General features: G+C 44.6%; 1 protein-coding gene across 3 annotated transcripts in view; it reads right to left on the bottom strand.

The window, feature by feature from the left end:
* FDXR (ferredoxin reductase) overlaps nucleotides 1-18,757 on the bottom strand; it is a 29,954-nt gene extending 11,197 nt beyond the window's left edge. The window contains exons 1-5 of one of the 3 annotated variants that reach the window (XM_068115839.2): nucleotides 18,513-18,757; nucleotides 16,147-16,243; nucleotides 12,728-12,828; nucleotides 8,348-8,443; nucleotides 7,678-7,800 (exon numbers count right to left, since the gene is read on the bottom strand). In XM_068115839.2, coding sequence (XP_067971940.2) covers nucleotides 7,678-7,800; nucleotides 8,348-8,443; nucleotides 12,728-12,828; nucleotides 16,147-16,225 — 399 coding nt within the window. In that variant the 5' untranslated portion in view covers nucleotides 16,226-16,243; nucleotides 18,513-18,757. Of the gene's footprint in view, nucleotides 1-7,677; nucleotides 7,801-8,347; nucleotides 8,444-12,727; nucleotides 12,829-16,146; nucleotides 16,244-17,084; nucleotides 17,176-17,803; nucleotides 17,846-18,512 lie in introns of those variants that run through there. The other 2 variants (XM_068115841.2, XM_078778944.1) reach the window with 2 other exon arrangements.
* Nucleotides 18,758-21,734: the final 2,977 nt, after the last annotated feature.

Here is a 21,734-nt window from a genome sequence, read left to right as displayed (position 1 = left end):
CTGGTGACGTTTCACAAATGATCACACATTGTCATCTTCAAGTCTCAGTAACGGCACCAAAATAAGCAACGCAATCGCACAAAAAGTCTCGCAAGCTGTGCTGCAGCAATTTGAACGCTGTGATTAGGCTCCAGTTAAAAATAAGTCTTTGAAACAAATGATGATGCTGTTTGTGTACAAAACTTTTAAAAGGGCACTTTGTTTTTGCTCTTATTTGATCAGAGAGTCTGCAAAACTTTGTTTACAGGGCTTAAACACAGCGTTTGCTCAATAGAATCCCATGTTCTGATTCTGATGTACCAAACTCTGTTGCAGAGCGTCAGTGTTGCCGAAGCAGTTTCTTGGCAAGGGTTATATTGGGTGCTTTGCCACTTGTCTTCCCAGCACTAGTTAGGACAGTCATTTGGAGTTTGTTCAGGATGTCGGCGATAGCTCGCCTACTCTTCGCAAAGGACACTGAGATCTTTAACATCACCGAATAATGCTGGCAGACAGGATGCCCAGTTTAACGTCCATCCGAGGGACAGCACACACATTGATGAATCACCCTGCCTGTGAAACACTGGGATGATAGTTTATAGCTGTCTCAGGATTCAAACCCAGGCGAGACGGCTTAGAGGCGAGTGTGCGTACCTCTGGGCCATCTGGCCAGCCCGAATCCTGAGTACATAATATTTAAAAGGCACATTTATTGCTAATCCCTCAGTGACAAGAAGACAGAATTTCCGTCCCACCCCAGCTGCCATGTACACATCTGAATGAACCCTACCGATCTCATTTGCAGTACATACTGCAGTACCTTCAGAAGTATTCACACCCTTTGACTTTTTTCACATTTTGTTGTGTTACAGCCTGCATTTAAAATTGATTAATTGAGATTTGTTTTTTTGCTAATATACACGTAATACCCCATAATGTCAAATTGAATTTTTTTATTCTTAGAATTTTTACAAAGTAATTAAAAATGAAAAGATTAAATATCTTGAGTCAATAGGTATTCAACTCCTTTGCTATGACACTCCAAATTGAGCTCAGGTGCATCCAATTTCCTTTGACCATCCTGGAGATGTCTCTACAACTTGACTGGAGTCCACCTGCGGTCAATTCAATTGATTGGACATGATTTAGAAAGAAAAACACCTTTCTATATGAGGTCCCACAGTTGACAGTGAATGTCAGAGCAGAAACTCTACCATGAAGTCCAAGGAACTGTCCGTATAACTCAGAGATATAATTGTGAGGAGGCATATATCTGTGGAAGGGTATAAAACAATTTCTAGAGCGTTGAAAGTTCCCAAGAGCACAGTGAGCTCCATCATTAGGAAATGGAAAGAATGTGGAATTATCCAGACTCTTCCTAGAGCTGGCCATCCAACCAAAATAAGCAACCGGGCAAGGACCTTGGTTAGGGAGGTGACCAAAAACTCAATGATCATTCTGGCAGAACTACAGAGTTCCTTGGCTGAGATGGGAGAACCTGCCGGAAGGACAACAGTCTTTGCAGCACTTTACTACGACTACTACTACTGCGTCGAGCTAGCTCGGCATTCCATGACACGTTTCTTCCATTCATCTCTGTCACTCATGGCATTAGGTAGTTCGTTAACCAGACACCCAGTATCATTTGTAAGCTGATCTATACATGTTTTCGCAGGTCTCCCTGGTGCCTGTTTGCCGTGAGTTGGTAACCAAAGTAAAACATCACTTGCGAGCTCATCTTTGTTTCTCCAGCAGTGCCCAGCGAATCTTAATCTACGTTGACGTATGGTTACACTGATTGGTGGGATTTTTGCATACAATTCATATTTTGTGGGGTGCTCTTTCCATGAGATGTTAAGGGCTGCTCTGAGCATGCGAGTGCATGCACCATCCAGGGCCTTTTCTAGTGATGATGTCAAGGTCCATGTAATTGCCCCATATACAAGAACCGATTCAACAGCTGCTCTAAAGAAGTTTCGTTTCAGCTCTATTGGAAGCGCAGATTTCCAAATCTTGCCTAGACTGTTTAAAGCTCCCCAAGCCTTTCCAAGTCTGATGTCGACATCTCTTTTTGTGGAGGCGATGTTGCTTCCCAGGTATGTGAATTCGTCAACCTTTTTGATGTTTTCACCAGTGAGTGATTTTATGTCTACAACTTGATCTTGATTAAGACTGATGTACTCTGTCTTCGAGGCATTTATGTAGAGACCAATTTGGCTGGCTACTTCTTCAATATTGTGTAGTAGTGTCGCTGCATCCTTGTTATAGTCTGCTAGAACCGCAAGATCATCTGCATAATCTGCATCTGTAATCTTCTTGGATGGGTATCGCCGACTTTTCCGTTTACTTAGGGTAAATCCAAGTTCATTGTTGGTGTCTATTGCTTTGCGTAGCACATAATCCAGACATATTATGAATAAGTAGGGAGCGAGGGTATCACCCTGTAAAACTCCTGCCATGATGTCAAAACAGTCTGTATCGCCGTCAGGTGATCGGACTATTGCATGCGAGTTCTTATACAGCATCATGATGGCATTAACTGTCTCCTGAGGTATCCCGAATGCTCGCAGTATCTCCTTCATCTTACCTCGATGGATGGAGTCGAAAGCTTTCAAGAAATCAATAAATAGGAAAACAGCAGGAATATTTTTAGCTTTAACGCCTTCAAGACGTCTAATAGTAAGGATTTGCCCGGAGGTCGATCTACTAGTACGAAAGCCATTTTGATTTTTTTCGCAGAACTGGTTCTATATGCGGTCTGATTCTGTTTAATAACATCAGGTTGTATATTTTGGCCGCTATTGATGTTAGAGCGATTCCTCCATAGTTTTTTGTAAGCACTAGGTCGCCTTTTTTCTGGAAAGGCAATATACATCCTTATGTCCATCTATCTATTGGATTTTGATGGTATACAGCATTACATAAATTCAGTAAAATCTCCGCAGCACTTTACAAACCCAGGCATTATGGTAGAATAGCGAGATGGAAGCCACTCATGAGAAAAAGGCACATGACAGCATGCCTGGAGTTTGCAAAAAGGCACGTGAAAGACTCTGAGAGCATGAATGAATGAATGAATAATTCACTCTGAGAGCATGAGGCAAAATATTCTGTGATATGATGAGACGACAATTGAACTCTTTGGCCTGAATGCAAAGCCCTATGCCTGTGGAAACTGAGCACATCTCATCACCCATTTAACACCATCCCTACCCTGAAGCAGGGTAGTGGCAGCATCATGCTATGGAGATACTCTTCAGCGGCAGGGACTGGGAGACATGTAAGGATAGAGGGAACAATGAATGAAGCCAAATACAGGCAAGTCTTTGAGAGTGCAAAAGACCTTAGACTGCGATGAAGATTTACATTCCAACAGGACAATGACCCCAAGCATACAGCGAAAGAAACACTGGAATGGCTTCAGAACAAGAATGTGAAAGTCCTTGAGAGGCCCAGCCAAAGCCCAGACTTGAATCCCATTGAGAATTTGTGAAAAGACTTGAAGATTGCTATTCACTGATGCTTCCAGTCCAACCTGACAGATCTTGAGCAAATCTGCAAGGAAGAATGGGAGAAACTCCCCAAATCGAAATGTGCAAAGCTGATAGAAACATACCCAAGAAGACTCAAAGCTGTAATCGCTGCTAAAGGCACTTGTAGGAAGTATTGACTCAGGCGATTGAATACCTACGATGTAAATTAAATATTTTTGTGTTTAATTTAAAATTATTTTGTAAAAAAAATATTTTTAAAAAAAATTCCATTTTGACATTACGGAGTATTATGTGCAGATCAGTGACAAAAAAAAAATCAGTGACTGATGTAAGATCAACGTCCTGTTCTGATTCAATATTTCACTTTTTTTTTTTAAGTAAAAGCAACAAATCTGCACACATGGTTCTACCCAGTCACCCTCACCCCCACACCCCAACCTCCCTGCCACCACTCCTCACACCCTCACTACCAATACAACAACAAGAACAGGCATTTTAAGGCCATTTTCCCTGCAAGAGCAGGGGTTAGCCTTGCGGTCCCCATGACAATCTTCTCCATTTTGCTCTATTTTCTGCATCTCCCCTTGTTAACCCCCTTGCCCGCATTTCTTCTTCGACCATCTTCAGCCAGGTCTTTATCGGTCTTCCCCGTCCTCTACTTCCTTCTACATTCATTTCCATCACTCTTCTCAACCAGTCACTTTCATCCTTCCTCAACACATGACCAAACCATCTCAAACTGTTTCTCTTCACAGCATCCATCACAGGCTCTATTCCAATCATCTTTCACAATTCATCATTTGTGTTCCTCTCTCTCAACGATACTCCACACATCCACCAAACCATTCGCATTTCCACCCTTTCCAGCCTTGGTTGCTGCTCTACGTTCATTACCCATATCTCGCTCCCATAAATCATAACACTTCTCACACATGCAGCATACACCTTTCCCTTCAGCTTCAACGACACTCCCCTCCTCGTCAGCACGCCACTCAGTTCCCGAAACTTCTTCCATGCACATCTCACTCGAGCAACCGTTGCCGAGTCTGATCCACCTTCTCCATTCAGCATGTCTCCTAGGTAACAAAATGTTTTCACACCTTCCAGCTTCACGCCATCTCCAAGATCCAACTCAACATTTCCTCCATCTGCAGCTCCCTCTGTGCACACCTTACACTTGAACATAGCTGCCACACTGGTTAATGACCCTCTCAAACCACTACATTTTTGATGAACCCACTCAGCGCACATTGTACATTGAATGGAATTCACTCCGACACCCTTCCTGCACACAGCACACGGCCACTTCCCAGTTCTTTCCACCTCACCACATGCTTTACCACTTGCCATCACCTTTGTTTTTCCGATATTCACCTTCAGACCTTTTGTCTCCATACATTCCTTCCACTTGTTCATCTTCTCCTTCAGTCCATCCATACTTTCTGCAATCAACACCATATCATCTGCATACAACAACTCCCACGGTAAACCCTCCTTTACGTTCCGAGCCAGCACCTCCATCGCAGCTACAAATAGTAGTGGACGTAGTACCGACCCCTGATGCACTCCCACCTTCACCTCAAACTCACCACTGTTCCCGTCCTTCGTCCTTACAGCTGTGCGCGCTCTTTTGTACATTGCCATCACTACTCTGATCAACCATTCCTCCACTCCTAACTTCCTCAATGCCCATGTCACTACTTCACGTGGAACCCTATCGAATGCTTTCTCCAGATCAACAAACCCAAGAAACAACTTCTTCCTCTTCTCCATGTACTTCTCCTGCAACTGCCTCACAATAAAAAGCGCGCCTGTCGTTCCTCTTCCTGGCATATATCCAAACTGCATTTCATCAATCTTCACTTTTTTCCTTATCCTCCTCTCTAACACCCTTTCCAATACTTTCATTCAATGCTCCAATAACTTTATCGCTCGATACGAGCCACAGTCCAGAGGGTCACCTTTCCCCTTGTATAGAGGGACGAGGGTACTCAGTTCTCAATCCACTGGAATGCGGCCTTCTTTCACCACCAGATTGCAGATCTCTGTCATTCTCTTCACACCCCAATTTCCCGCTGCCTTCAACATATCTCCCACAACTCCCGTCGGCCCTCCCGCTTTTCGTCTCTTCATTGCTTTTATCGCTTCCTCAACTTCCTTCTCGGTTATCTTCTCTGCCGGTCCTAAAACTGGGTTACTCTCTATGTTGCCATCCCATTCATTCTCTGCATTCAACAGTATTTCCATATGTCTCTTCCATCTTCCTTTAATTCCATCTGGGTCCACAACGATTTGTCCCACTTCATCCTTCAAGCAACTCACCCCCATCACATCACACCTCTCTTTCGCTATCTGCTTTGCAATCCTGAATACCGCTCTCTGACCCTCTTCCAAATCCAAGCGTTCTCCGAACATTTTCCTACATGCCACCTGCACCTTTGCTACCTCTTTCTTTGCAGCCTTCCTGGCTGCCTTATAACTTTCATGCTCTGCCTTTTCTGCCCCCATACCCTTCGCCTTCTGCCACTCCTTGAACTTCTTCTTCTTCTCATCAATCTTCTTTCATCATCCCACCACTATATTTCCGAGTGCCTCGGTGGTCCTTTTGTCCATGCACATACCTCACCAACGGCTCCCAACAGACTATCTTTCATTGACATCCAACCACTTTCAAGCTCAACCACATCATCCTCTACCATACTCAGCCTCTCTTTTAATGCCTCCCTCACTGTCACCTCTTTCAACCTCCACACCTTCATTCTCGGTTGGTACTTCACCTGCCGAGCTCTCCTTGCACCTTTCACCCTCATGTCGCAGATAACCAAGTGGTGCTGTGAAACAGCCTCCTCCCCCGGGATCACCTTTGTGTCCCGGAGGTGCCCCCTATCTCGCCTACGCACTGGCAGGTAGTCAACGGTTGTCGTCGACCCACCTGACATGTATGTAACAAGCTTATTATCCTTTTTCTGGAACTGAGTGTTACAAATCAACAAATCAGCTCCATCAGCAAACTCCAAAATCCTTTCACCTTCTCCATTTCTCACACCATATCCGTAACCCCCATGAACTCCCTCAAAACCGTCCATACTCCTTCCCACATGTCCATTTAGGTCTCCTCCTAGCACAACAACTTCCTCATCTTTCACGTTTTCCATCAGCTTCTCTATCGCACACCAGAACTTCTCCTTCTCTTCATCGCTCCGACCGACCTGCGGAGCATATCCCGAGATGACGTTCACCAAGAGCTTTCCAATCATCATTTTCACCATCATCAACCTTTCAATCACTCTAGTCACACTCACCACACTGTCTACAAACTCCTCAGAAAACAGGACACCAACACCATTCACGCCTTCTGGGCACCCTTGCCACACAAACTTGTATTTCTGTCCCTGCCTATCCTTCACCATTCTCACACCACTTCCCTTCCATCTCGTCTCCTGCACACAACATATGTCCGCTCTTCTTCTGACCAATACTTCCACCACTTCTCCTGATCTCCCTGTCATTGTCCCTACATTCCATGTCCCAAACCTCAGAAACCGATCTCCACGTCGGGCATCAGACGTTTCGTCGTCATAAATGGAGTGATTTCCACCCTTGCTTCGATCGGGTTCCCCACCTTGAGTTTTGACGAGAGGGAGTGGGGTCCCCCACGGGGTACTTCGGGCTGTACCCTGCCCATATGTCGTTGTACTTGTCATGGTTCTCTTTTTGAGGCAATGTTTTTATGGCCGGATGCCCTTCCTGACGCCAACCCTTTTAGTCGCCTCTTACGACATGCAGGGATACGTTGTACCTATTCTAAACCGGGGTACACACCGCACACACTACCAATGTACATAATAAAGAGATTAGTGCTTGATGCACATAACATTGTGCACAGATGACTTCCTACACACAGAAAATCCTTTTCACTCACATGCCTGTCAAGATGGAAAAAAGTATCAAAAAAGAGTAAATTCCCAAGTTAAAATTAAACGTCAATCATGCACAATAAGGAAATAAACATTTGTTTCTCACTAGCTTAGACCCACTGCTTGCTATCACAAATCCATTCAACCTTCATCCCTATCAACCTTGTGTCCTTCACTTGTGTTGTCTTTGTCCTTTGTGGCGATATGTCTCGTTGTTTTGAATGAACTGATGCGAGAAGTCCAGCAAACCACTTAGTAAGCACAGGTTGACCCTGACAAAAACTCACCAAAACCACCGCATCATAAGCCTCTTGTAGGTCGGAGACCATCACATCCCTTCCCACCATCACGTTTCCATAAAAGGCAAATCTTTCTGAATGAGCTGTTTGCGTAAAGCTGTTTATAACGTTCTGAGGGTGGTAGTGGGGGGAGAAGGGATCCATTAATTTAATTATATTTACATGCTATATCTAGACGGGCAATGTCGTGACAGTGGGGCAGTGGGCCACGGTTGGATGTAGTAAGCAAGGGAATGAAGGAAAAGAAGATAGGAAACAAAGTAACCTGCAAGTTAGAGGGTTGGGTTAGGGAAGGAAGGAAGGAGGAGGATTAATGGAGATCGTGAAAAAAAAAAAGATCGTGAATAACGATCGTGGATGACATGACATGGTGGTGCACTGCGTGTTCAAAGACCTAAAGGGAAGTGGGAAGTTGAAATGTCTACAGAAGGCTGTATTATAATCAGGAGAAATGAGGAGCAAGAGAGATAAGGCTTGCGGCAAGCCTTTATTTAGGGAGTTTAAACAGATGGCTACTGGAAGAACATGCGTGAATCCTGGAGAAGCTGGACATGGTTGGAGGGCTGAGAAATCAGGAACTGCTAGATCAGAGGAGAGGTTGTTAAAAAAACATTGATCTTATTGAGTTTTAACGAAGCTAAATTGGGCTTAGTTTTACCTTAACATCAGGATGATCAGGAGCAACTCCGAATCGCACCAGTCCAAAGGGAACGGGGAGACGTTCATATAGATCAACTAGAATTTCCTTGTTGTTCTGCACACACAGTGAGGAATGAACATTTTTGAAAGGTATTTTAAACAAATGTCACAAGTGATGCTGAATTGTAGATTCACTATTGTGAATCTCACATGAAGCTGCAATCAATATCATGATGGCATAAGGAATCTCCAGAAAATAAAATTAACTAGAGCAATGTGACTGTCGCCAATATACCTCCGCATAGTCCCACAACGGGTAGATGCCCTTGTTCACTGTCCAAAAAATAAACAAGTTTGATTTAAATCCCTTCAGCTGTTTTCAAATATCACATTTTCACCAGCTATGACAGGTTTCACATCGATCGGTGAAGCGGTTTCAGACAAGGGATTTTTATATATATATCGGCTTTCAAGCCAATATGGCTGCCAAAACACGTGACATATGACCTTAAAAATGTTCACTCTGCATATGTATGGGTAGGGGATCGCATTTGTGAAGTTTTGTGTTGATCGGAGAAGGTTCGTTTTTCTATCCAAGATGGCTGCCAAACCACGTGACCAATGATTTTTCGTGATCGTCTTTTAATCGCCATGTCTAGTCAATGACAGAAAAAGTTTCGAGTCAATTGATTTGGTAGTTTGGGATAAGATGTTTTTTAAGGTTTTAGATTAAATCCAATATGGCTGCCAAACCATGTGACCTATGATGTCACAAATTTAATATTTCAATCCAAATGGGTCATCATGTGCATGCAATTTCAGATTTTTAGGATAAGGAATTCGATTACAACATTTTTGGCTGGTTGATGTCATCATTATCATGCTTTTGTTCCCCATTGGGAGTACTTGACAATGTGCCAAGTTTCAAATTTCTTTTCCATTCAGCAGTTTGCGAGAAATATTTTTTTAATTATTTGCGTTTAAAGCAAGATGGCTGTCATACCACGTGACCTATGATGTCACAATTATCACAAAAACATTACGCAAGAGTGTCACTCCGACCCTGAAAGTTTTGTCTCAATTGGACATGTGGCTGCTGAGAAAAACGAGGTTTAGCCTGTACGAACGAACGTACGGACGGACAGACAACCCGAAAACATAATGTGCTTACATACGTGAGGCCACTTTTGGGGGCGGAGGCATAAAAATTAAACCTTCAGCTGGCAAAGGAACAGTAGCTACTTTCTCAGACATCCGAGATCTTGTACTTGTTGACATCCTCAGAAGTGCTAGCATTGACAAACAGGGTTAGGATCGAGACACTCAGAAAAATGAAGAAGTGTGTTAGAACTCCTTTCAACAATGACACAGTGGGAGTTCTCAACATGAAACCCCACAAACCCTGAACTAATGTGGAACAAGTGATACAGATAGCACCAAACTTAAGATTATGAGTAGCACAATGGAAGCATTGGAGCTGTTCGTTTCCAGATGGACATACTTCCTCTAGAGGAGTACGCAAAGCACACAAGCGTACAAAACGTGCACACACACACACATACACACACACACACACACACACAAACAATAATTACCGCACTGTGGTCACAACCTGTGACAAAATCTGATAACGAAATCTGGATTTTAAGCATGCATTTGAAGCACTCTTAAAAGATGAGCAGCGCGATTGGGAAGCACATTTAATGCGTGATTAAAAAATTAAGTCAACGCCTCTCATCCATGTCAGCCTCCGCCATGGTTATATCAGAACGAGCTGATTCATCACACAGTCACAGATTATTTAACACCCAATATGGGGCCGTTCAAAAATTACGTAATGCTATTTTTTTTTTAGTAATTTGCATAACGTAACGCTTAATTACTGTGCGATCAAACATACCTTGGGTTCTGACAGGCTTGATTAAACCTATTATTACTTCCGCCACCCAAGGTGGATGGAGGTTATGTTTTCACCCCTGTCTGTTTGTTTGTTTGTCTGTGAACAAGATATCTCAAAAAGTTGTGCACGGATTCAGACAAAATTTGGCAGAGAGATAGTGCATGTGACAAGGACGAAATTATTAGATTTTGGTGAAGATCCGGATTCGGATCAGGCTACTATAATTTTTAATTGATTCTTCACCATTTGGGAGATAGGGCCAAAAACGATACATAGCAAGATATCTCAAAATGTTGTGGACGGATTTGGACGAAACGTGGTGGACCGGTTGGGTGTGTGAGAAGGACTAATCGATTCGATTTTGGTGAAGATCTGAATATGGATTCGGATATGTGATTTATTTAATTTTTAAGTCATTCTTCACCATTGAGAGATCAGGCAAAAAGCGATATATAACATGATATTTTAAAAAGTTATGGACGAGTTATGAATAAACTAGGTGGACGAGTTGGTTAGGTGACAAGAACAAGCAGATTAGATTTTGGTTCAGGTCAGAATCCAGATCCGGCCTATCAGTGGGATACAAAACATGAACTGTTCAGTCTGGCGGAGGTATGCCATTCTAGTTTAACATATGATTACATTTTTGGGGTCCCTCATTCTGAATAACACTCGACCCAAACAAAGCGAAAGGTTTTAGTAATTTGTGTAATGTAACGCTTGATTATGTAATGTAACGCTTGACTACAGTGGGTTCTGACAGGTTTGATTAAACCTTACTATTATTCAACATGTCATAGGATTTCATTTTTCGTGGTCCCTCATCGTGAATAACACTTGACCCAAACAAAGCCAATGGAAATCTGATGCAACAATGCTGGGCAGTGTATAATTAGCAGTCATACAGGCCTAATGTGTTTATACAGGCCATACAGGCCAGAGTCATACAGGCATGGCCCACCAGAAAACCAAGATGGCGGCCATATCATTTAGTCTCGGTGTGATGGTGGATGGAGTCAAGCGACAGATGTGGGTGTGGTCCGGCAGCTATCCGCCCAATGGGTGCACATTTCAAAAATCGAAGCACAACAAGAATAATAGCAACGCGAAGCTCTTGTTGACATGGTACATGTCACAGGTAAAAAATTATACATATGTGATCATTACATGCACCATGAATTGTGGTTGTGCGTGCGCGCGCACACACACACACACACACACACACACACACACACACACACACACACACACACACACACACACACACACACACACCTTGGAATATGCTCCTTTGCAGACCCTTCAGTGCAGACCTGGACCTTTTGAGACTTCCACCTATTTGTTGTTCCTTTAAAAGTTTTAACGGCATAGCCCATAGGGCAAAGCCGTCTAGAACAGTGTTTGTCCATCTGTATGTATGTATGTATGGATGTATGTATGTCCCCTCAAACGTATACCAATCAGAGCTGAGGATCTGGTCACATGACAGCGTGATGTGATTACGTCTGATGTCATTACGGTGGTACGGCGGCTGCCTATCCACTCACCGCCATTTTGATTTATATGCCGTTCATGCAGAACATATCGTCGAACCTGTCATATATCACAATCACGGTGCTCTACTTATACGTTTTTCATTCATTGTGAAACACAAACAAACCGATTGTTAAAATGACCACCAAATATCGAAAGCATCGGCGTTACGTCTCTTCCAACAAAACGGTAGGTACCCAACCCTTGTGGGGTATCTAGATTACAGTAGATCTTCCCTCAGTTCTGGAAGCAAAACTTACCTCATGGATATCTGAATTCCTCCAAATTTCTTTGTTTAATGTTATAAACAGCATTAGTGACTGTTCAAAAAGCTAATCAAGTGTGTTTGTGGTTTATAATATTTTACAAGCCCAGCTACGCCGCTGTTAGACTTTCGGTCTTGTTTGTAGATAACAGTGACGAATATAATGCTGTTCACAAAATACTACATAGCAGTAAATATTTCCCAAGATCCTATCAATAGCCTTGTTTCTCACCAATGCAAGTTTACATTAAACTATGGCGAATGTGTGAACAATAATTGCATATTCCTTAAATGCACATGTCTGTACATAGGTTTTTCAAACCGATATAATTGCCAATTCACAGAATATGATCAGGCGTTACTTTTTGGATGGGAGACAAGTGCAACAGAAGATGGTTATTGCCTATTGGCCAGGTATTCCTCAAACACCTGGCCATGATATTAGCATCTGGCCCAAGCAATTTGTTGAAAGAGGGCAGTCAATAGATTTTGATGCCATCAGACAAATACTGCGTATTTAAGCGCACACCAATGAACGCAGCACCTGTATGATCTGTTGGGTTATAAGCATTCATTGACCTCAAATGTTTCACTTTTTAAGTGATCGGTATTTCAATTTCAGCTAACCGCCATAAAACCTCGCCTGTAATTGTGACCAACAGGAGCCCAGTACACTTTGATTATAAGAATTTAAATCCCACCTTGAGAAGGTGCTGCACAGTGTAGAAGCCTGCTGGACCACTGCCGACAACACAGGCATGGAGCTTGCGCCGCACACCAGTGAAACAGCATTTTCTAGTGACTGTTGCAGAAAAATCAACAGCAAGATTGTGTCAAAGAACAGTGTAAATAAAATTAATACTAGAAAGGAAGGAGGAAGTGCAGGATAAGGAAGCAAAATGAATGGAAGCATAAGGACTGGATAATGTGGATAAGGCAGGAGGAAAATAAAGAAAAAGTAGGACTTTAAGATAAGGCCCAAGCATGTTAAAGAAGAAAAACTAAAACAACATTCTTCGACATCACGACGCCGACTGATATGCCTCCGCCCACATTATCACATCATTACAATACTTGTACCAAGTTTGACTTAAAACCATTCAGCAGTTCTCAAGTTATCACATTTCTACCTGACATGACATCTGACCTTTGACTTTGGGACATCAAAATCTAATCATTAAATCTTTACATCATAATACATATCTGTACCAAGTTTGAATTAGATCCCTTTGGCCGTTCTCAAGTTATAGACCTATTACAGACTTTGACCTTTGACCTCTTGGTCCCCAAAATCAAATCATTTAATCTTTACCTCATTATAAATACATGCACCAAGTTTGACTAAGATCCATTCAGCCCTTCTCAAGTTATCGTGGCAACGAATACCTATCACAGATGGATGGATGGATGGATGGACAGACAGACGGACGGACAACTTGTAAACATAATGCCTCCGGCAATTTCGTCGGCGGAGGCATAAAAATACATCAAATAGTGGGGAGGAGAAAAATTCAGATTGGCTACCTTGTCATTCCCATCTGAGAACACAGATGCCAAGTTAACAATGGATATATTGTCTATTGATATCCTTGTAAACAAATGTAAGAGCAAAATGTTGGCTTGAAGAGCAAGATGAAGGATGATAAAGGAGTAGTATACTGACAGTGGGTTGTGTGGTAGTAAATACGTGGGAAAGAGATGGAGGGAGAGCCAGAGGGAGACAAGACAAGAGGAGTATATGGATCACAAGTTTGCTGCGTAGGGATCACAAGTTTGCTGCATATGGATCACAAGTTTGCTGCATATGGATCACAAGTTTGCTGCATATGGATCACAAGTTTGCTGCATATGGATCACAAGTTTGCTGCGTAGGGATCACAAGTTTGCTGCGTAGGGATCACAAGTTTGCTGCATATGGATCACAAGTTTGCTGCATATGGATCACAAGTTTGCTGCATATGGATCACAAGTTTGCTGCATATGGATCACAAGTTTGCTGCATATGGATCACAGGTTTGCTGCATCGGGATCACAAGTTTGCTGCATAGGGATCACAAGTTTGCTGCATAGGGATCACAAGTTTGCTGCATAGGGATCACGAGTTAACGGCATATGGATCACAAGTTTGCTGCATAGGGATCACGAGTTTGCTGCATAGGGATCACAAGTTTGCTGCATATGGATCACAAGTTTGCTGCATATTGATCACAAGTTTGTGGCATAGGGATCACAAGTTTGCTGCATAGGGATCACAAGTTTGCTGCATAGGGATCACAAGTTTGCTGCATATGGATCACAAGTTTGCTGCATAGGGATCACAAGTTTGCGGCATAGGGATCACAAGTTTGCTGCATATGGATCACAAGTTTGCTGCATAGGGATCACAAGTTTGCTGCATAGGGATCACGAGTTAACGGCATATGGATCACAAGTTTGCTGCATAGGGATCACGAGTTTGCTGCATAGGGATCACAAGTTTGCTGCATATGGATCACAAGTTTGCTGCATATTGATCACAAGTTTGCTGCACAGGGATCACAAGTTTGCTGCATTTGGATCACAAATTTGCTGCATATTGATCACAAGTTTGCTGCATAGGGATCACAAGTTTGCTGCATATGGATCACAAGTTTGCGGCATAGGGATCACAAGTTTGCTGCATAGGGATCACGAGTTAACGGCATATGGATCACAAGTTTGCTGCATATGGATCACAAGTTTGCTGCATATGGATCACAAGTTTGCTGCATATGGATCACAAGTTTGCGGCATAGGGATCACAAGTTTGCTGCATAGGGATCACAAGTTTGCTGCATATGGATCACAAGTTTGCTGCACGGGGATCACAAGTTTGCTGCATTTGGATCACAAGTTTGCTGCATATTGATCACAAGTTTGCTGCATAGGGATCACAAGTTTGCTGCATATGGATCACAAGTTTGCTGCATAGGGATCACAAGTTTGCTGCATATGGATCACAAGTTTGCTGCATAGGGATCACAAGTTTGCGGCATAGGGATCACAAGTTTGCTGCATATTGATCACAAGTTTGTTGCATAGGGATCACAAGTTTGCTGCATAGGGATCACGAGTTAACGGCATATGGATCACAAGTTTGTTGCATAGCGATCACAAGTTTGCTGCATATGGATCACAAGTTTGCTGCATAGGGATCACGAGTTAACGGCATATGGATCACAAGTTTGCTGCATAGCGATCACAAGTTTGCTGCATAGCGATCACAAGTTTGCTGCATATGGATCACAAGTTTGCTGCATATTGATCACAAGTTTGCGGCATAGGGATCACAAGTTTGCTGCATATGGATCACAAGTTTGCTGCATAGGGATCACAAGTTTGCTGCACAGGGATCACAAGTTTGCTGCATTTGGATCACAAGTTTGCTGCATATTGATCACAAGTTTGCTGCATAGGGATCACAAGTTTGCTGCATATGGATCACAAGTTTGCTGCATAGGGATCACAAGTTTGCTGCACAGGGATCACAAGTTTGCTGCATCGGGATCACAAGTTTGCTGCATATGGATCACAGGTTGTCGGTGTAAGGATCACGGGTTGGCGGCATAGGGATAACGAGATGGCGATATAAGGGATCATGACTTAACGGTGTAGGGATCATGGGTTGACGGTGTAGGGATCACGAGTTGGCGGTTTCCACAACTTTTGGAATACGAATGGGGAAAGGGTTACTCTAAGAATACGTGCATCCTGGATAGGTGAAGGGTTGAAAGAGCAGAGGGAGCAAGCATTTCGAATCCGAGCATCGAGAGCCCTGGCCACAGCTGAACTGTCTGGAGTTTGTAATGTTCAGAAAAACTTTAGTGGTCGGAGCCACACTATGTTTGGTCCTTAAACAGTAACTGAGGTGGGATTGATTACTGTTGGTTCATATTACTGGAAAAGCAGGTCAGTTTCCCTCTGTCATTCAAGGATCCCTATTTGCGATGCACCATATCAATCAAACTAAAAGAAGAAAACTTCACTTGAAGCAATGAACAACCGCAGAGTAGAAAAAAAAACTTCAGAAGGAGGAAGAATGAGGTAGCAGCAAAGGAAACCGGAAGAGGATGTGACCAGACATGCAGAGATGTCCACAAACCATGATGGGAATTATGAGACCGCAGGTGAATTGAAAGCCAAAGTGGTCGAAGACACTGGGAAGCTTGGAATCCCAACATGCTGTTCACAGTTTACACCTGAAAAATAAAAAGGCAACCATAAAGTGACACGATTCAAGTCCTGAACACGTCTAGCTCTGATGTTCACAATGAACACTGAACTTGGGTGAGTCCCTTCATATCTGAAGAAGGCCGTTCACATATGAACCACGTGATCAATTTGTTTATAATGCAGAAGCTGCTGCCCAGACAGCAACCACATCCTGAGATAGCAGGTGGAGTAACCTGGTGTCAAGGAACCTCCAAGAAGACCCGATCACCTGCTACATGCAGTCCAGGCAGGAATTTGGAATTCGTTCAAGGTAGGGTGCGCCATCGATAACTCCCCGACTCTTCATGAATGAAGCCTAACCTGAGCACCAAACACCACTAACGTGTACGCATTATATAACTCACCCCAAAAAAGGAAACTTGGCCAGGGTAGTGACACAATTATCTACTTTTTCGAACGACACCTTGAGGCTGTGCCACCGATGCATCACCTTCTATAGGTTCGGGTCGGGATTTGTAATTTGTTCAGGTTGCCGGCGATAGCTCACGAACTCTTCGCGAAAGACACCGTGGGATCCTTAACGTGCACCACCTAATGCCGACAGACAGGTGGCCCATTTAACGTCCGTCTGAGGGCCAGTGCACTCATTTGCTGAATCACCCCACCTGTGAAACACCAGGATTCCAGTTCATAGCTCGGTCGGGATTCAAACCCAGGCTAGACCGTTTAGAGGTGAGTATGCACAGCTCTAGGCCAACGTGCTAGGCCCCGGCTTTACTTGATTCGTGGAATAATTTAAGAAAAGCACTCGGTGTTTGTTGAAGACTTATCCGATTTTGAAATGTTGAGATTCTGCTGTAAATATACCTGGTGTGGTGAGACGGTTGACATTGATGGTGTGAGTGGTCGCTTTCGACGAATCTCTTCCCTTCATTGGCATGCTCACTAAGCATTGTGCGTTGTGCGATGGCTGTATAGGTAAAAATGGGTGGTGAGCAGGTGAGCAAGTGAGCTGGTGCCAATAATGGGAAAAACCTAGACAGATAAGTGATTAAAGTGATAGAGGTGTGCGCTATCCCTCTCCCACTCTCTTGTCCTATGAGCATCGTTGGCTGCAGGTGCAGTAAATGCAACGTAAAGTCTGATGCACGTAGGCGCAGCAGACTGGCCGGGTCGTCGGCATGATGACGGCTGCCCTTGATATCCAAAGTGGACACAGCTGTCTGCGGATGCTGCGCAGTGATGGCTGAATTGGTGCCACCACTGACTTTCATGGGCACATTTATCCACGATGTCGCACTGCCCAAGCTGACAACAGGTGCGGTTTGATATCTGATTGTCCTTCTCATAGCCTTAGCCTAATTAAAGAGGCTTCCCCCACAAAGCAGTAGGGGTTCATTACCCCGGACAAGGAGCCAGCTGAGCCAGGGACTCGCACAGGGCAGGGACGTCACTCCCCGAGGTAGCTGAAAAACAGCTACCCTGCTACCAGGGTTGACATTCCTAAAACAGTCATTGAAATTTGGCTGGATGGTCTTTGTAGGCCTTGTTAGTGTTGCAGAGGCATTGATGGATATGGTGCTCACACAACCACTCGGGGTAGATTGTCCCAACTTATGATGACTTGGTGAGTGGAGGGGTCTTGGCGTACCCCTCAAACGTAAAGTCCTTCATTGAAAGAAGGAGTGAGGCAGGGTTAGTGTTATCATACTGATAAACAATCTGAATATTCCATGCACATCATGTCCCGCCTTATTATCTCCAGTACTTTTAAAGTAGGAAGGCCGAACGATTTAAACTTCTCGTCCTTGATACAGCGGATGGGTCTTCCTGGTCGCCCTACGTTGGACCCTTCCAATTTCCATTAACTCAATATGGTTCTGGTCGAATTAAGCACCCCCCCCCCCCCCCACTTTGCAGGATTGCGTGCACCTACATGCAGCACCACCCCTTCCCTATTGGGACACAGCAGCCCGTTAAGCCTCGTCCCGTGACCCAAACTATCTTTCATAACAAGCATGTTCCCATTCAAACTCTCCCTGCTGAGTGTTTCTCATTGAAAGTCCGAACTCGATGCTATCTTGTGACGTAATAAATGAGCGGGAATGTTGTTTTTGTCGCCACATTACCACAGCGAAGCCCTTTAACAAACAATATGCATTATCAATATCATGATGCACTCACAATCTGTTTGGAATGTAATGCAGAGCCAAACCCGGTTCCACATAAACATAAATAAATGTAACTTTATAGTACAATTTGTAATCATTATCGGCTTTCCCCCGAAAAACTCACCTTTACATTCGTTTTCCGGTGTCGATGGAAGTGGGAAAACGTCGGACAATACACCGCCCGATTACTAGTCGAGATTTGAACAGGGTAACGTTGTGGGCATACGCCTTCCGGTCGACCAGCAGGAAACGAATGATGTAAAAGGGAGAAAAGTGGGAGAGCAAGTTGTTCTGGGACGAGGATAATGTGAAATAAAAATGGGGAAAGGAGGACAATAGCAGCGCACATTTTGAACCAATCAAAGGTACGATTGGTTCAGTTATGCTCCACCCCCGCACTTCTGGGCGTGACAGAGGCGTGGCGAAGGGAAGGGCTCTGCTAAAGTGAGATACAGTACTGTGCTGTATCAAGGAAGGAGCAAAGCGCCCCTCCCTTTATATAAGGGATCGTTTCTCTGGATGCAACTTTAACATGGGGACTGAAAATACGTTTCTCGGCTTCTACTGGACGAAATCGGCTGCAAATTTCAGAAGTAAATACTTTGTACGTTGAGGTAATATGTTCCAAATTTAAGCATCGTCTGTTTCCGCATTATTAAGTTTTATTTAGAAAACCCTCGAAATCTCGTTGGTGTCCGTCCGTCCGTCCGTCCGCCCAAAATATGTTTGTGCTCATATCTCAAAGGCTATAGTTTGAAACTAGCTCAAACTTGGAATATAATATACATCGGCCAATATGTCTAATTAATGCCTTTCAAAACAAATTCAAAATCTGCGCTCATTAAGGGGGTCTACAGGTGGTGGTTGGGAGGGGGGGAGGGGGGGGGGGCAGGTGACTCCCCAAATAGGTATTTGCTCTCTTCTCCGAAACTACACACACGATGTTGATGAAACCTGGCCACAAGCTTCATATCTGATGCCTAACGAAGGTGTATTGACCGCATCAAAATCTGCGCTCAATTGGGGGTTTATGGGGTTAGGGAGTTGACACCCCCCAAAATAGGTATTTGCTATCTTCTTTCAAACTACACGCTATTTTGATGAAACTTGGCCATACGCTTCATATCTAATGCCCAACGAAGGTGTATTGACCGCATCAAAATCTGCGCTCAATTGGGGATTTACGGGGTGGGGGAGTTGACCCCCCAAAATAGGTATTTTCTATCTTATTTGAAACTATACACATTATATTGATGAAACCTGGTCAAAAGCTTCATATATAATGCCTATCAAAGGTGCATTGACCGCATCAAAGTCTGTGCTCAATGAGGAGGGTTACGGGGGTGGGGTGTTTGACCCCCCCAAAATATGTATGTGTTCTCTTTTCTGAAACTACACACACAATTTTGATGAAACTTGACCACAAGCTTCATATCTGATGCCTAATGATCTGCGCTCATTAAGGGAAACTACGAGGGGTGTTTTGACCCCATAAAATAGGTATTTGCTCTCCTCTCCGAAACAATACACAATTTCAATGAAACGTAATCACAACCTTCATCACCCATGATGTACCAAAGTTTCTTCATGGCATTAAAAATATCAGGGTTATCAGGGTTATCAGGGTTAAAAATATTTAAAATATCAGGGTTAAAAATATCAGGTCCAAAAATATCATGGCAAAAAAACATGTGAGGGATTTGTGAGGGGTTTGTGAGGGGTTTGTGACTGTTGCTCCTGATCCAGGTGAGCTTCAGGACCCGTGGTCCTATTTTTGGATGTTATTTTATGCTTGATTGTTCCGCCCACCCCAAATCGGCGATTTCATTACCCACGTGACTCACACATCATCTCGAGGATAGTTTTGCTGCGTGTAGTTTTTATAATTATTTTGACTATCAGAGGATTCTTGATCAGAAAAATCTTCGTCAAATTCACTTTCTGACGAGTCTAAAGCGAGTTGCGCGGCAATTATCAGTTACGTGCCCAGACCACCTTGCCTTTGATTACGTCACGCAGATGACGTCATAAGCATCCCTATTTCTAGGAGCGGGACCAGACAGGTTTGCTTTTAAAATTCATTCTGTAACGCCTCAAAAAATATTAGAATGAAAACCACGTACAGTTCTGTAATGTAATTCAGTTTTTACTCCATGTGTGTGTTTTGTGAAATACCATATTGTGGCGGGCACAATGATCAATAATTCCGCACACCAGTGGGTGGCACAAGCATCCGGGCGTGGAACTGAGATACATGCCCCGCCTTTCGGCCGATCGGCCACGCCCGGGGGCAAGGCGTGGCCTCGGGACATATATGCGGGCTCGAAGGTCGAGCCCGCCCAGCGCTGATGTGCGAGCTTGTAATAAAGTGCTTTCGTTTGTACCACGCGTTGTGGCCTACCTTTTTGGCAATCGAGTTGTGTGTGCACAGCACCACACTGGTGACCCCGACTGGTTCAGCCGTCGCTGACCCCCGAACGCGCCATGGCTACCAACGCCGTCGCCTTCAAACTCCCGGAGTTCTGGGAAGCGCAAGCCGACGTTTGGTTTGTGCAGGCCGAAGCTCAATTCCAACTCTGGGGCATCACGGCGGACGAGACCATGTACTACCATGTGGTCGCCGCCCTCGGGCCCGGCACTGCCGCCCACGTCTTGTCCATCCTTCGGCGCCCGCCGGGCGACCACAAGTACGCAGCGCTCAAACGTCTCCTCCTCGCCACGTTCGGGCTCACGGAGGTCGAACGCGCCGACCGCCTCCTGGACCTTCCCGCCCTCGGTGACACACGACCGTCCGTTCGGATGGATTTCATGCTGTCCCTTCTCGGAGACCAGCGCCTGGATTTCCTGTTCTGAGCACTTTTCCTCTGCCAGCTACCTGTACAGGTGCGCCTCGTGCTGGCCGGTTCCAAAATAACAGAACCCCGCGCCCTGGCCGGAGAGGCCGACAAATTTTTCGCGGCCTGCGACACACGGTCGGTGTAACGTGCTGCCGTAGTGGATCCCGGTGCGGAGGCTACAGCGCCCCCTGCTTCCCTCGTGGCCGCTGCTACGCCCCGCCCACTACCACCGCCGCCACCACCACCGCCGCCGGCATGGCCGACGCGGCCGCCACCGCCGCAAACCTGGTGCTACTATCACGCCAGGTTCGGCCACAAGGCTCGAACGTGCCGCCCGCCGTGTTCTTTTGACGGGTCGGAAAACGACCGGGCCGGCGCTCACTTGCGGCCATGAGCGTCGGCCATTCCGGCAGCCTCCTGTTCATCACGGACACCTCGTCTGGTCGTCGTTTTCTGTGCGACACGGGACCGCAGGTAAGCGTCCTCCCTGCCTCCGCGTCCGACAAGCA

Source organism: Myxine glutinosa, chromosome 5, assembly GCF_964187855.1.
Source record: "Myxine glutinosa chromosome 5, kmMyxGlut1.1, whole genome shotgun sequence".
Classification (NCBI taxonomy): domain Eukaryota; kingdom Metazoa; phylum Chordata; class Myxini; order Myxiniformes; family Myxinidae; genus Myxine; species Myxine glutinosa.
Note: the sequence above shows the minus strand (reverse complement) of the source record. Positions and strands in the feature narration are given on the sequence as shown.